This window comes from Labrus bergylta, chromosome 24, assembly GCF_963930695.1.
Source record: "Labrus bergylta chromosome 24, fLabBer1.1, whole genome shotgun sequence".
Taxonomy (NCBI): Eukaryota; Metazoa; Chordata; class Actinopteri; order Labriformes; family Labridae; genus Labrus; species Labrus bergylta.
Window position 1 is genome coordinate 13,819,565 of NC_089218.1, and position 16,678 is coordinate 13,836,242.

Sequence of the window (16,678 nt, forward strand, 5' to 3'; positions counted from 1 at the left end):
TCCAGAACGCTACGACAGGTATTCACTGTAAGTATCACTTTATGTCTCAAAAACATGTTTTATGTCAATTTTAAGCTCAGCTTCACAAGATACGCTTAATTTGATTACTAAAGCTGTTAATAGCGTTGTGTTGCTCAGGGAATGTTGATTTTGATGTTATTTCATGTAACTGCGCTCATTTTTTACCAGCAAAGCTGTTTCATCTTATTTTGTCTGAATTACTCCTAACAGTATTTTTCCTTTGAAACGTCACTTTGAGTTAGAAAATTTAGTCAAGAACAGGTTTTCACTGCAAGTGTCACTTTATGTCTCAAAAACACGTTTTATATCAATTTTGACCTCAGCTTCACAAGATACGCTTAATTTGATCACTATGTTGATTTTGATGTTGTTTAATGTAACTGCGCTCATTTTTTACAAGTACAGCTGTTTCATCTGATTTTATCTGAGTTACTCCTACTATCAGTATTTTTACTTTTGAAACAACAATTTGAGTTAGAAAATGTAGTCAGAACAGGTAAGTGTCACTTTGTGTCTCAAAAACATGTTTAGTGTCGTTTTTGAGCTCAGCTTCACAAGGTACGCTTAATTTGATCAGTATAGCTGTTAATAGCGTTGTCTGGCTAAGGGAATGTTGATTTTGATGTGATTTCATGTAACTGCGCTCATTTTTTCCAGTACAGCTGTTTCAACAGATTTTGTCTGATTTACTCCTAACAGTTTTTTGACTTTAAAACAACACTTTGAGTTAGAAAATGTAGACAGAACAGGTATTCAACGTAAGTGTCACTTTATGTCTCAAACATGTTTTATGTAACTTTCGATCTCAGCTTCACAAGAGACGCTAAATTTGATCACTAAAGCTGTTAATAGCGTTGTCTGTGCTGAGGGAATGTTAATTTTGATGTTATTTCATGTAACTGTGCTCATTTTTTACCAGGACAGCTGTTTCAACAGATTTTGTCTGATTTACTGCTAACAGTTTTTTGACTTTGAAAAAACACTTTGAGTTAGAAAATGTAGTCAGAACAAGTGTCTCAAAAACATGTTTAATTTTTAGCTCAGAGTGTCACACAAAGACACAAAGCCACAACACAGAGACACAACACAGATACACAAATACACAAATACACAAAACAACACAACAGAGACACAACAACATCACAGCAACAAAACAACACAACAGAGACACAACAACATCACAGCAACAACACAACACAAAGACACAACAACAAAAAGACACAAAGACACAGACACAACGACACAGCAACACAACACAGATACACAACAACACAAAGACACAACAACACAGACACAACACAATGACACAAAGAAACAACAACACAACACAGAGACACAACAACATCACAGCAACACAACACAGATACACAACAACACAGTGACACAGAGACACAACAACGCAACACAGATACACAACAACAACAACACAGACACAACACAACGTCACAAAGACACAGCAACAGACACAACACAAAGACACAGACACAACACATCAGAGACACAAAGACACAACAACACAGAGACACAAAGACACAACAACAACACAGAGACAAAAAGACACAACAACAACAACAACAACACAGAGACACAGACTCTGTGTGTGTATGTGTGTGTTGTGTGTCTGTTTGTTTTGTGTTTGTACGTGTGTCTGTTTGTGTGTCTGTATGTGTGTGTGTCTGTTTGTCTGTGTGCGTGTGTGTCTGTGTGTGTGTGTGTACGTGTTTGTTGTGTGTGTGTGTGTGTGTGTTTGTGTTTTGTTTGTCTGTTTGTGCGTGTGTCTGTTTGTGTTGTGTTTGTGTGTGTGTCTGTCTGTCTGTCTGTATGTGTGTGTCTGTTTGTGTTGTGTCTGTGTGTGCGTGTGTGTCTGTGTTTGTTGTGTGTGTGTGTCTGTTTGTGTGTTTGTCCGTTTGTGTTTTGTTTGTGTCTGTCTGTCACGGAGACAAAAAGACACAACAAGACAGAGACACAAAGACACAACAACACAGAGACACAAAGACACAACAACAACACAGAGACAAAAAGACACAACAACAACAACAACAACACAGAGACACAGACTCTGTGTGTGTATGTGTGTGTTGTGTGTCTGTTTGTTTTGTGTTTGTACGTGTGTCTGTTTGTGTGTCTGTATGTGTGTGTGTCTGTTTGTCTGTGTGCGTGTGTGTCTGTGTGTGTGTGTGTACGTGTTTGTTGTGTGTGTGTGTGTGTGTGTGTGTGTTTGTGTTTTGTTTGTCTGTTTGTGCGTGTGTCTGTTTGTGTTGTGTTTGTGTGTGTGTCTGTCTGTCTGTCTGTATGTGTGTGTCTGTTTGTGTTGTGTCTGTGTGTGCGTGTGTGTCTGTGTTTGTTGTGTGTGTGTGTCTGTTTGTGTGTTTGTCCGTTTGTGTTTTGTTTGTGTCTGTCTGTTTGTGTGTCTGTCTTTCTGTGTGTATGTGTCTGTCTGTTTGTGTCTTTGTGTGCGTTTGTGTCTGTTTGTGTTGTGTCTGTGTGTGTGTGTGTGTGTGTGTGTGTGTGTGTGTGTGTGTGTGTGTGTGTGTGTGTGTGTGTGTGTCTGTTTTTGTGTCTCTATGTGTGTGTGTGTGTGTCTGTTTTTGTGTCTCTATGTGTGTGTGTGTGTGTGGGTGTCTGTGTGTGTGTGGGTGTCTGTTTGTGTTGTGTTTGTGTGTCTGTTGTGGTATGGAAAGCCGATTGAAGATTTAATAGATATCCTTGATATCAAAACTCAGTTTCCTGTACTAGTGAAGTCTTTGGCCGCATTAGTTTACTAGTAGAACGTTGAAAGACTTACTAGTAAACTAGTAGAAGGCAAAAATTCCTACATGTTAACTAGTAAGGTGCAAAATATCTACTAGTACAAAAAATTGTGTGTCTACTAGTTAACTAGTGCACCTAAACATGTTTACTAGTTAACTAGTAAGAGCCAAAATGTCCACTGGTAAGATAGAAAGGAATATATATGGACCATACTAGGTAACTAGTTAGGATAAAAAGGTTTTACAAGTTAACTAGTAAGAGCAGAAAGGTCCACTAGTTGTACTAGAGATGGCTTTATTAGTCTTACTAGTTAACAAGTGCGGCTCTAAATGTTCACTAGTTAACTAGTAAGAGAACAAATGTCCACTAGTTGCACTAGTATCATTTTTACAAGTCGTACTAATTAACTAGTGAGGCTTAAATATTTTACTAGTAAACTAGCGCAAACTAAGCAAATATGCATTTACATATTGCACACTAGTCAACTAGTTGGATTGCAGGATTAGAACTATCTTACTAGTCGATATCTGTTTTCATTTTACTAGTTAACTAGTTAGACACTGTTGGGCCTCAGCCATGTGCATGGGACAAAGGACTCAGGCCTGTATTACAGTTCTCAAGCCTGACTAGAGTATTTTGGAGGGAACTGAACAAAGGGGTCTTAGCCCAGCAACCCCCCAACAGAAACCAATGAATAGGTGTGAAAAGTGGGGGGGGGGGTGTCTGAATTCTCTATCCTCATTGGAGGAGGCCTGAGGTAAACCCACAGGCAGCTCCAGTCTTTAAAAGCAATCGTAAGGCATTGTTTCCTTCTCTTCAAGTGTGGTCTGCCGACATCAGAGGATACCCTCTCCATATGATGGACTCCAGCATTCGAGACAAAGCCTTTCCTCCTCTTGGCTTACATAGGTTAAAACTCCAGAGCGGAGGTTGCTCAGTATAGGTAGCTCTTCACATGCTGAATTCAAGCATCAGAGGATTCAGTTGACTACTTCCACGGCATATTTTTAGGAGTTTTGGGCGCAATCAGATGCTATCAGGTTCGAGCAAAAAGAAGAGTTTCTTTCCTTTTTGATTTTTCGTAAGACATCATTGAACCATCTAGACAGGAGTGCTGAAGGAAGCCCACTGATCCCTGAATCCACAAGGACACATAAAGAACTCGGCTCCTGCAACCAGAAGACCCTATAGAGCAGCACTCTGGTCGAAGATCTGAATCCTGCTACCCTCCTCCTACATCTGCCACGAAGGAAACCTGCCTGAATCTGTTGATTTAACATTCAACAGAGTGACGATTTAACCAACTTTGCAACAGTCACCAGGAGTTACCCTAAGTAAGAGCTTTGGTCTGGGCAGAAATAGTTTCAGAAATAGTTATGTTTCTTTTATAACCACTGACAATTATGCATCATTGTTGACAAGACGTCACATTCTGTTTATTATCTGTTGTAAGCTGCTGCATTTGTTTTATTGTAATGAACTGCTGTGTTCGTCTATGTATGTAATGCTATGCTAGTTTACCTTCAGTCAACGGCTTTCACAATCAGAAAGACCAGTGTACCCGCCGTTGAATCAAAGTCCGGCCACTGGCTTTCTGGTGTTTAAGTAACAGTTACTGAACTCAGCTCAGAGAGCTCAAACTATTTCAAAAGGTAGCCACACGGCTTCCTTTGTTGTCCACCATTTTGTCAACATGTGACGAAGCCACATGGTGCATTGTCTCTCTCCACCATCTCTCTCTCTCTCTCTCATCTACATACACACTCATCTACACACACACACACACACACACACACATTTACACCTCATCCACAAGCCTTGCTTGATAATGTTTGTTGCTTAGATTAGTTTATAATAGTTATTTGTTTAATTGAGTTCATTGATTTTGGTGTTGCTTTGTTTAAATAAATTCTGTTATAATTTAAGAGAGCAGTTGTTTGTGATTACTGGTGTATTTACATTGTGATGTAAGCTGGGTGCGAAGGCTTTGTGTACGGATTTCACGCCTTCAATTTATTAAATATAGTTATTCATTATTAATAATATTAGTAATTAAATAACTAATTTGAGACTGATTTGAGTGATATTTTGGTTATATTTACCTGGTTACAGGTTGGTGCCCCAAAACGAGATTAAACATAGTTTAATGATATTTTATTTATATTATTAATAATTAAGTATAATTATTAAAGAATATAACCAAAGTTGACTTGATACAATCCCAACAAATGGTGCCCCGTGTGAGGCCTTCACTAAACCATCTTTATTGCACTGTAAATGCACAGTAATCCGAATTTTTAATCCTAAAAGACATTTTTCTTGAGAAAAATTTTCTTTTCTTTTGAAGATTTACTTTTCTTGCTTGTTGTTTTTTCAAAACAGACAGCAAGCTGTGGCTTAGTTTATGTTGTTATGTTGTTGAACATAATGATGCAGCCAGGGCGACTTTCTTAATGAACTAGTTTGTTGCTTTAATCCAGAGTTTTATCCTGAAGTAATTCTTCTGAAGAAATGTATTTGTTGTGAACATTCTCATTTTAAGCAAAGCAGACATCAAGTTGTGTTTTGGTGAGTTGAGTAGTTTTAATTTTTGTTTGCTCAACACAAATGCTAACTAGTTAATCTCATAATGGTAACTAGTAACACTAGTGAAGATGTATTTTACCTTTCTAGGTCACTAGTAAGATACAATGTGTAAACTAGTAACACTAGTTGGAATATTTCTAAACCTACTAGTTAACTAGTGAGGCTCGGAAACGTTTACTAGTTAACATGTAGTAGCTAAAATGTCAACTAGTCACACTACTGAGGGCGGTTTTAACCTTACTAGTTTACTAGTTTACTAGTAAAGCCCTATACAGTTTACGAGTAAACTAGTAAGTGCCTTTTTGTCCACTAGTTAAACTAGCTAGTGTCTTTTTGGCCTCACCAGTAAACTAGTTGAAGACAAAACAGCATACTAGTGGACATTTGCTTTTGACTAGTAAACTAGTTGAATGTTATCATTTGACAAGTTTACATGCTGAACAGTTAAAACCCTTTACTAGTTAACTAGTTGAACACAGATGTCAACTAGTAGTCTGATCTGTTGACTACTAGTTAACTTGTGACTGACAATTTATCTAACTAGTTAACTAGTACTGCCAAAAAGACCCTTACTAGTACAACTAGTGGACATTTTGCAATTACTTATTAACTAGTTAACTGTGTTTGGCCTCACTAGTTAACTAGCAAGGTCACACATGGTCTAACTGGTAAACTAGTGGACATTTTGACTCGTTCTAGTTAACTAGTATGCATTTAAAGCCTCACTAGTTTACCTTAGTAATAAACTAGTTAAGCTTTTTGAACATCATTAGTTTACTAGTAAAGTCGAAATGTGTTTTACAAGTGTAACTAGTGGACATTTGGTCCTTACTAGTTAACTTGTAAAGGTCAACTGGCAGTCCACTAGTAGTACTAGTAGCACTAGTTGACCGCATGATAATGAAGCAGGCGGGACAAGGATTTTGATTGGTCAATGTCAAACCTGCGATTTTGCCAGCCTTAAAGGGCCGGATCTGAATAGTACCTTCGGTTAAACCAGCACTAATTTCTGAAGGTTTGTTCATTTGTTTCATGTTATATTATCACTAAATGGTAACTCACTGAATGCCCTTTGATAGAATTTTATGACCCATGCACAGATTAAATCCAAATCTGATGTTACATTGTTATTCATCTTTTCAACTTTTTTGTTTTTTAAACTTAGTATTATTTGTTCTAAAAATCACTAATGATTATTCTTTATTGCAGTATTTGTCAAAAAATAAACAATAACCCATCACTTAATACTTATATATAGTAGTATGATTGAATAAAATCAAATCTTGCACAACATTAATGTTCAAGGATTTTAGCTTTTTTCTTGCCATTGAAAATATGGCAATATAAAGTATGAAAGATATACTAGTTTGAAACTTGCAAAGTGAAAAATTAAATATTTTTTTTTAAATCATGAAAGAAATGTGTTTATATTTAGTTTATCTGCTAGATGATCATGCAAAATATTGAATAAAATATTAGGATTTAGGACAAGTGTATACTGAATTATTAAACTAATGTGAATAAGAAAATATAACAGGAAAAAAGTAACAAGCCTGAAACTTGAAATAAATGTTTCAATGATTTTTTTTTTTTTTTTTATAAATATAAAGTCAGCCTCTTACATCTGGAGAAATAACCCTTATACAATAAGTAGCTGCAGAGAGATATGGATTTCGGCCATTAGGTGTCAGTTGCAGGATCGGTATGTTATGGACTTACTAAATTTTCTTGGTTTAGCTTCGAGTAAGCCCAGCAGAAAAGATACATATGGCAGTGAGCAGATATAAGTGCACAAGCAACATACATTAAGATTTATTTTATCATATGAGGGGTCATGTTTTTTTGATTAAAGTATAAAATTAAGATACTACTTGCAAATGCCCACCAGATGGTGCTATACTTATATATGCTGCTAATGTGTACAGTACTTGTACTACTAGTGGACATTTAGGCTCTTACTAGTAGCACTAGTTGCACTAGTTGTACTAGTTGCACTAGTAGCACTAGTACTACTAGTGAACATTTAGGCTCTTACTAGTAGCACTAGTAGTACTAGTAGCACTAGTAGTATGCATGCTGATGAAGCAGTCGGGACAAGGATTTTGATTGATCAATGTCAAACCAATGATTTTGCCAGCCTTAAAGGACCAGCTGAATAGTACCTTGAGATAAACTGTCGCTAATTTTTTAAGCTTTGTTTTTTTGTTTTACGTTATACTTTCACAAAATGGTAACACATTGAATGCCCTTTGGTAGAATTTTATGACCCATGCTCAAAACCAAATCTGATATTACATTTTTATGTATGTTACAGAGAAGTATTGATCTCTAGTCCAATCTTTGTTTTTTAAACTTTGTTTTATTTGTTATGAAAATCATTAATGATTATTAGTGATTGCAGTATTTGTGGGAAATTAAAGCAATGACATGTCACTGAAATATATGCAAATATTTATACTTTTTAAATGTTTTTTTTATTTTTTTTAACTATAGGATCAATTTATTTTGTGTCTTTCAAATGACAGCATGTTTCTATGTGAACTGGAAATAAACCAACCAGGTCATGACGTGATTTAAAAAAGCAAAATAAAAGTCAGACAATGTCTTCTTTTAAGCAACATATTATTATAATAAAAAATATTAATATTTTATTTAAAATACATTTATTTTCAATTATAGGCCTATTCTAATGGTTGGAATACATATATTCAACCATAATCCTTTTAAAATAATATTGTTTCCAAAATGTAATTATAATTGTTATCATAGCAGAATTGTAAGGAAAACTATTGTAATCATAATAATAAAAACAACTATATAATTATAACAGAATGTGTGAAATAAAATATTAAGTTTTCACTGTAATCGAACTAACATTTTCTTAAACCCAGACACAGCCTACAACTGAAGCGTTTTAATCTTTTTCAACAACATCTAAGACAGACACATAATTGCAAGTTCAGAAGTAGACTACAGCTGCAGTGGGATTCTTTGTGCTTTTTATGCTTTTTTTCACGGTCAAATATAACCAGAAGGTGGCGGCAGACATCAACTGCTAATCAAAGCTATCGGTGTCATGAGCCAGACTTCAGAAGAAGCTGCCACAGAAAGTGGTTTTAATAATGTAATTAATCGCGTGTGGAATGCGCTGGATGTTGCAAGACAAGAACTGGCAATGCAAAGGAGTGAAAGCAACATTTTGAGTGCCACCAGAAATGCTTTCCGGAGACAAAGAAGAGCAGGTCCGATGACAGGTAAGTAGCATGTGTAAGCCCTCTTAAATTAGCATTAGCACCAAATGGTAAAGTTCGGTTTGATTAGTTTATTTCAGTATGTCCGTTTTCAGTGTCAATGCTGAATTGCAAGGGGCTTTTAAACTAATCCTTTTTTTTCCCACTTCATAGTAAAGTCTAAGCAGAAGGCTTAGCTAGCTATGGCTGTCTTATGTGTAGCTAACAGAAACTATTGGAAAAATCCGGACCTAATTCTCAGTAGGAATGCGCGGCTTATGCGTCTGACAAACTGTGACACAGTCTAATTTATAAATCAAAAGCTAAGGGTTAAATTCTGCCTAAACTTCGCTGCAGAACAAATAGCCTCTCTGTGCTTTGTCGTTTTCAATGGTAACTGCACCGTTACTACAGTGTCTCTGATGACCCATTGACATTTTTCTGTGATCATGAAAACAGTTCCGCCTCTGGATAACCTATAACTATTTATTTGCAATAATGTAGCCTATGTTAATGTTACTTTGACATTACCATTATCTTTATAATCTGGGGTGTAGACCATACATATTAAAGTATCGCTCAACTTTCAACTTGAACTGGAAGGTGTACTCTGTGCACGCTGTTTTTCCTCTGTATGTAGACAGAATTGAGAACCATCAGTATGATGATGCATCCGAGACAGCGAGGAAGTGAGAGCAGGTTCGGATGGCTTAACTCCACAATCAGACATGAAACAAGAGAAAACTGCGTGAAGCAAAAGTCTTTATGCAGTATGCTTTGTGAATTGGACCTTAAGGGAGCAAAAAGCAGGCGCATATGATGCGCAATTCATAGAGCTATTTGAAACCACAATACATTCCTAGGGTCAATTTTCCTCTCGATATGTAATGATAAGCATAAGTATGGATTCTGACAATATTGAAAAAATAAATCTGGACATGATTTTCGTGCAGTATTGAGTGTAATGATGTTAAGAGAAGCCTCCAAAACTTTTCAATGCATGGATTGTATAAGTCGATCATCACTTTAAGGGGGGGCTGCCACTTTGATTTAGAGGGCTTCTCTGTAAAAATCTCAGTAATTTTAAATGAGATATTGCACAAATATATGTGCTGTACGAGCGTTAACAGCAGCGACTAAGGGAGAATTTAAGCTATGTTATGAACATTAAATATTAAAATGTTATGTCAATGACTGAGGACATGAGAATGAATATAATGAGTATATGATGTACATAATAAGGTGATCCTTGCAATAATATGTAACCATTATATATTTTTGATTTGAACACAAGCCCCTGCAAAAAGGACACCTGGAGTTTGGAGAATAAAGCTGTTCCTGCTACCAAATGCTGATGAAGTTGTCCTTCCATCTCATTCAGAATGCTGTAAACTAAGCCAAATAGGCTTAGGTAAGATACACGTATTAGTTTTGAAAGTGAGCATTCACTTGAGTTTTTATGGACACCACAAACACCACAGTTACATAATCCCATTCCAGTACCATTTGTCTGACATGTTTTGGAAGGTGGCCTTGCCCTTACTGTGCTATATAAAATGATTGAAAGATTTTAAGTTTGCACCATAAAAAAAAATAAAAAAAATCATATTGTGCATAAGGCACAAATAACCACATCATATGCTCACAACATAACAAATATAACAATATATGTTGTTAAAGGCTTATAAAGACACTGTAAGGCCTTAACTCTTAGTCGGTGGTTAGAAAGAAAAAATGAGTCAACATATCATACTCGCTGACATAAATTTGTATTGTTTTTCAGGAATCCCAAGAAATGATTTACCAAGTGGGGTCTCAAATAGAGGTTACGTAGAACTTTCTTGGACTCTTTCAGAGTTTGATAATTACATCTGCCAGAGCCTTCCCATGGTTAGCCTGAATGTCATTGGATATCATCTTGCAAGAGCTGATAAGACCAGGGTTCTGACTAAAATTCAGGCTAATACATTGAAAGACCTGAAGAAAACAGTTGGAAGAAGCAGGGTTTATATTATTCCCCAGACCACTATTACACTGCCGTTACAGGTGAGTTTTTTTGTTTTATTTGTTCTATTAGGGCAGCACTCCTTTTGAATTTTAGCATACTGATGAGAATTATCAAACATTTCTTTTCCATTTAGATCCCCGAACCTGAAGGGGCACATCTCCACCAACTGGACCTGAGACAGCTTCACAGTCTCTAGCTTCTTCAGCATCTACACAACTGATGACCACACCAACTGCTGCATCAACAGCCATCAGACCTGCAGCCTCAACCACTGCCCCTGCAGCCATTGATGTATTTCCATCCCAATCCCCTTCATCACTGGCCCTCAGACCTCAAGCCTGAGGGCCCCCCAGGTTACACCCTCTGCTCCTACGGTTCCTATGAACACGCCAGCATTCACATCTAACAGTAATTCTCATATAGGTGCAGAGTCCCCTCCCCTTAATGCCATGTCACTCTCTTCAACTCTTGACATTGATGAAAGCTCACCAAGGACAGACTCGAACCCATCACTTGTAAGTTGCTGCAAAAAAAGAATAAATTTTGTATCTAATTCTGATTATTCAGACTAAAGTAAACAGTAGGCTAATCTTAATGATTTCTAGCTGTATTAAAAGATAATCGTTATCATTTTTTAAACCTAACCTCAGTAAAATGCAGTTAGATATACATTGTAACTCTTTTCTATCAATGGGAGGCAAGTTTGGATCCTGCACAGTGGCTGAATGCTGGTACCCCAGAGGTAAACTTTTACATGACAAAAGTTATTTTTTCTTATTGTTTTCTATTTAATGTCTTCTATTAAATTTTTCAAATATATTGACTTTAACTGGAACATTCCACACAATATTTTTACTTTACAGGTCTTTTACAGAAGGGCACATGTGGAACCACCTAATAGGTATTTTTTATTTTAATAAAAACAGGAACCATGTGTGACACCTGGCTTTACATTAATTTACACTCATAATACCCAACTTTACATAGATTTTACTAATAATAATAACTGAATACACCAGATTATCCCCAAAACTGTACCAAAAGTGTTTGGGTTCAGAAGAGTTTGAAATTATTTTTTGAAATGCCTTAAAGTTATATTGACACTTACAAAGAAATCTGTCTGCCGTTGTAGCACTTCTATCAATGACTTTGTCATTGATGATTCAGAGGAAGGGGAAGAGGACAATATTATTGCAGTTCCTTTTGAAAGTGACATGCCTACGTCTGTAAGTTTTATTTTTTTCCTAACAAAAACCGAGAAGTGTAATTTTCAATAATTTTGAATAACTAGCCATTTCACGTACTCACAATAAAAATAATTGTATATTGCTGTTTTTAAAGATATTCTAAGATCATCAGTCCTATTTAGTGACCAACCTCTTTTGCCAGTCATTTTTATTGTATACTTTATACATTTATTATTCTTCAGGAGGAAGTGGAGCTTGCCATAATTCTGAGCGCTTTTCGAGAGGATCACCTTTCTGGGGGCGTCATATCCACTTGTTGTATCAGGAGGAAAAAGCTTCTGGAGAGTGCCATTAAAGTGATCTCCAGAGTCACTTTCTGTTGGACCGATTCACCACAGATTGAGTTTGTAGGAGAAGATGCAGATGATATGGGGGGACCACAGCGAGAGTTTTTCAGGTCTGTGTACCCTCAATATTTTCGAAATATTTTACTCAAAATGTGTTCATGTTTTCAAGTAATTGCATTGTTAGATCGTTTGATTTGTCTTTGCTGTTGCTCTACTCTAGACTCTTGATGATAGAGGTTCAGACCTCTCTTGGCATTTTCGAAGGAAAGGCTGGCCAGGTCTTTCTTAGTTACGACCAAGCAGCATTAGACCAAAATAAGTACTTCAAAGCTGGGAATCTTATCGCTTGGTCGATTGCACATGGAGGTCCATGCATCAAAGCCCTGGATACCAGCCTCTTCCAGCTGATGTGTGGCCAGGAGCCACAGCTTGAGCAGTTTGACTGGCAGTTTGACTGGCAGTTGCTGCCTGACCCAGATGTGCAAAGCAAAGTCAAAAGGGTACTTAATATTTATTATGTTATTCATTTTGGGGATTTTAAACAAACCATTTTTTAACTGGTAGACAATATATCAATTTGTTCAATTCTTGATAAACACTTTTTAACACAAGTTAAGAACATTGCTCTATAAATAAAGATTACTATTAAATCTCAGATCATATTATTGCTTAATTTGAAACTCCAGCTAAATTGTTCTCACTCAGATTTTGCTATTTAGATCCTAGAGTGCAAGACTGCAGGGGACCTGACAGCACTCCAGAAAGACTTGGGGAACTGGATTAATGAGTGTGGTGTCCCATTCATATTCACAGCTACAATTGAAGACATACCAAAAATCTATGCTTACGTGGTGAAGCACTACATCTTTCTCAGGTAAAAATGTATATACAACTGAAATAGGCCTAAAAAAACAACAACTACAAAACACTACAAAAATCTATAATATCAACTTGAAAATTGTTATGTAAATTTGGACAATGTTAAATTGTTTTTTTTTTAACAAATGTAAAAGTAAGTAAACCTTTAATCCAGCTCCTACGAAAATTGACATTTCAACATTTAAATGTTTGGATTAACAGGACAAAAAGCTACCGTAAATCATCAATCTAGCAACACATTTATATAAAATATTGATGGTAGTGTCACAAATTACCAGGACAGAAAGAAATACTACCAGCTGTAGGTCAGACATATGTTTTTTGTAGTGTTGTACAGGTGTTTTACTGTAATGGGTTGCCTCTGTTCTTTCTGTCCTGGTCATGGCTGCTAAAACCAAAAAGCTACTGTAAAGATACATTTAAGAAATTGTCATTTCATACTTGAATAGTATTTTGAAACATTTTTATTTTTGATCCAGTTTTCAGTCCCTTCTCAAAAAATAAACGCATTTAAAAAAAATATCTGTGATTCTAAACTTCTGAATAGTTTTATTCATGTTCTGTCTCTGTTGGTTTATAGAACGGCCAGAACGGTACACCAGTTCACAGAGGGAATGAACGCTTTTGGGAAGCTGTGGGACCTGGTAAAGGAGAACTGGATTGCCTTCCTACCATTGTTCACCAACATGCAGGAGCCTTTGTCAAAGGCAGCATTCAAGGCCATCTTCACTTACAGTTACAGCAGTAGAGGAACCAACCGACGTGAGGAAGAGGAGGACACCATCTACTGCTGGGAGCTGGTTCTGAACATGATTGAAGGTACATTTTATTCCTTTAAGAACACTATAAAATTGAATTAACGCCTACAAAGTCCATTTAAAATGTGTTGTGACACAGGTCAAATAATGAAAGTGTAATTGTGGGATGTAATTTCAGTATAGAAAAATGTGGTCCAGAGAGTCATGTTTACAAACTATACATTTTTTAGCTGGGGTAGCTAAGTAGCTGGGGTGGAATATATACAGTCCTCATTTTTTCACGTTAGACAATTGATGTAGACATGAATGGTCATTTATTTTATTTATTTATTTTCCCTGGCAGACAAATTGACTGAACTCAGATTCGAAGACCTTCTGATATTCATCACTGGTGCAGATGAAGTCCCTGCCCTTGGGTTTCCAAATAAGCCCTGCATTGACTTCTTTGAACAGGAGTCAGGCCAGCGACGTTTGCCCTACGCTTCGACTTGCATGATGTGCTTGTTCCTTCCTAGAGGAATCACGCAGGAGGACGAATTACATCGGATGCTTTTTCAGGCCACTAAAGACTCTTTGGGATTTGGAAAGGTTTAGTCCTTACCAATTTAAACTCAGAGTAGCAGAATCCTGGCAGGATTAGCTGATACTTTCAGTCAGTTTGCACCATCTTCACTAAAAAAAACAATGTTAAAATATGGCTAGTCCCCCCTAACAAGTTCTAAAGTCTGTGTTCTTGTTTATGTAAAATCTACATTGGTGCTTGTAAAGCCTGCTACTTATGACCATTTTATTATTGACTAATGAGCCAATGATAAACTGTATTTGCATGACAGCCTTGTTTTTATGATGTAAAGCTCAGGATCAGAGGCTAAATGTTATCATTTCTTACTGCTTTGTTCTAGGTTGTTCATCGCATAAATTATGCTTGATCTCACAGAAACATGGCATTCATGGAAATATATGTTGTTTGACATATTGTTTTAATATTCAAATGTTTTGCCACTAAATTCCAGACATTAACAGATAAAGTTTATTATTATTTGCAGTCTTCAGCCGTCTTGTTTGTCTGTCCAATAGTCAAAATCTAAAATATTAATTTTACTTTTATGTGAGAATGATAGCATTGATTATCATTTTAAAATGCAAATATTATAGACTTTTCTTACAACTTTAAAAATATCCAATTCTGCAATACTTCAGATACATCTTCTGTCAGTTGGTTGAACTTCTAATTGACTAATTGTTAAAGATAATTTAATTCTCATCTTCATGATCACATGATAGTAAAATAAATATTTTTCAGTTTGAGGTTATGACAATAAAGCAGGTAAAACAAGTCAGATGAAGAGGTCCTCTTAGTCTGCTGCAACTTACAATGAGCCTTTTATATAGATTTCTGGCCTTTTCAAAGGTAGTCATTAGTATTACTTGTAAACAATTGTAAACACATTTAAGTTGGGCCCCTCCTCCTGGGCTCATCTCCATCCCCATTGGCTGGCGAAAACACATCAGCTCCCCACGCAGAAATGTCCCAAGTCAAGTAAAACGTCAAAATCCAGACAAAGGACAGGCTGTCTACAGACCAAGTCACCACCACACATTTACTGTATAGAGGCAATACGTAATGACTGAGTTGCATTGCTTCTGCACAAGTCTTTTTTTTTTTTGGATAAAGTTTCTGCCTTCATCATTTTATTGTCTTTTCAATACACTAATTAGCAAGTTCATTGTGTTCTGAGAATAATGTTTTGAAGCTCTCTTGCACACACAAGATACCTGTCCTTTAAGTGTGTTATTCCAGCAATTGCATTTTGAAGAGCCTGGTGTTGATCAGAGCTTATGTTGAGTGGTTGTTGCACAATCACTGCTTGTTCCAAGTCTTCTCTGTTTGCTTGTAACTGGGTTAGCTGTATGCCATGTCTTGCCAAGCAAGCCTCAAGATTTTCTTCAATGTAAGGGTCAACTCCAAAAACATTGTTAAGAGCTGTTGACTCCTGCTCAATGTTGGCCAGCATGCCCTCCATCTATATTTGTGTTGGTGTACGGTTATTAGCCGTTCTAATTTTATGGTTGTTCCATGCTTGTCTAAATAAATCTAGACGTTTTTGGATTTCGGGCTTGTAAACTACTTGTAGAGCCATTTTCTGAAAGTTATCTTCAGGGTTCAGGATTTGTTCATCTTCGAAAAAGAATAGAAAAGTGTGTAGAAGTAGTGCACAACCTGCTGAAAAACATCTCTCCAAAGACGTTCAATACGTTGGTTGTGTACAGACTGACCGGCAATGTGACCTGCATGTCCTTGTCCCTGTAGAAGGTTCATCAAAAGAGCAACCAGAGTGTTCTCCCCTCCGCGGTCCGATCTGACTCTGGAGGGTAACCCATAAAGACAGGTGGCTCGAACAAAATTAGTTAACACTGTCAAAGCTGTGTTGTCTGTACTGCAGTTGATGTAAGTTATTAATTTGGAGTTCCCATCAATACCAGCATGCGTCACAAACCCCCACCTGTAAAACATATAAAATAAAAATGAACAATTGATTACTTCTTTACACATAAACCCTTACAGATCATTCTATCACATTTAAACCACAAAATTCATTAATTTTAATATTGTTGATCAAAAAGATTGAGATAGAAAAGAGAAAGAAGATGATAATGAAATGTAGATTAAGATGGATTGGGGAGAGGTCATACCATACTAAAAAAATCTAGGCGGTAACAAAGACAATGAAAACAAATCAACTAAACCCATCTAATATGACTCAATAATACTCCCAGCAATAAAGATGTGCAATTACCGAATGAGACGCATATGGCCATCTATGTGCCACAAACTATTTGGAAATGGCACATGGTACGTTCTCCTTGCCACAGTCTGACTCCATCTCTGGGCTGCAGCGGCTGGATCAAT

The 16,678-nt window shown here is 36.6% G+C and overlaps 1 protein-coding gene and 1 long non-coding RNA gene across 2 annotated transcripts; both read left to right on the forward strand.

Moving 5' to 3' along the window:
* The first annotated feature begins 9,192 nt into the window (after positions 1–9,192).
* LOC136178193 (uncharacterized) lies at positions 9,193–10,890 on the forward strand. The gene is made up of 3 exons (XR_010665587.1): positions 9,193–9,999; positions 10,372–10,634; positions 10,730–10,890. It is a non-coding gene; the product is annotated as an uncharacterized lncRNA (long non-coding RNA).
* A 313-nt stretch (positions 10,891–11,203) lies between these two features.
* Positions 11,204–15,916, forward strand: LOC114922077 (G2/M phase-specific E3 ubiquitin-protein ligase-like). The gene is made up of 6 exons (XM_065951675.1): positions 11,204–11,822; positions 12,026–12,240; positions 12,351–12,630; positions 12,850–13,004; positions 13,590–13,828; positions 14,111–15,916. The coding sequence occupies exons 1-6, from the start codon at positions 11,811–11,813 to the stop codon at positions 14,359–14,361; spliced, it is 1,152 nt and encodes a 383-aa protein (XP_065807747.1). The 5' UTR covers positions 11,204–11,810; the 3' UTR covers positions 14,362–15,916.
* The last annotated feature ends 762 nt before the right edge of the window (positions 15,917–16,678 follow it).

Bases quoted from the DNA above. Each gene is read 5' to 3' on its own strand.
- LOC114922077 (XM_065951675.1), top strand. The intron at 12,631-12,849 runs GTACTTAATATT...TTTGCTATTTAG, and splicing joins TGCAAAGCAAAGTCAAAAGG to ATCCTAGAGTGCAAGACTGC. The intron at 13,829-14,110 runs GTACATTTTATT...TTTCCCTGGCAG, and splicing joins GGTTCTGAACATGATTGAAG to ACAAATTGACTGAACTCAGA.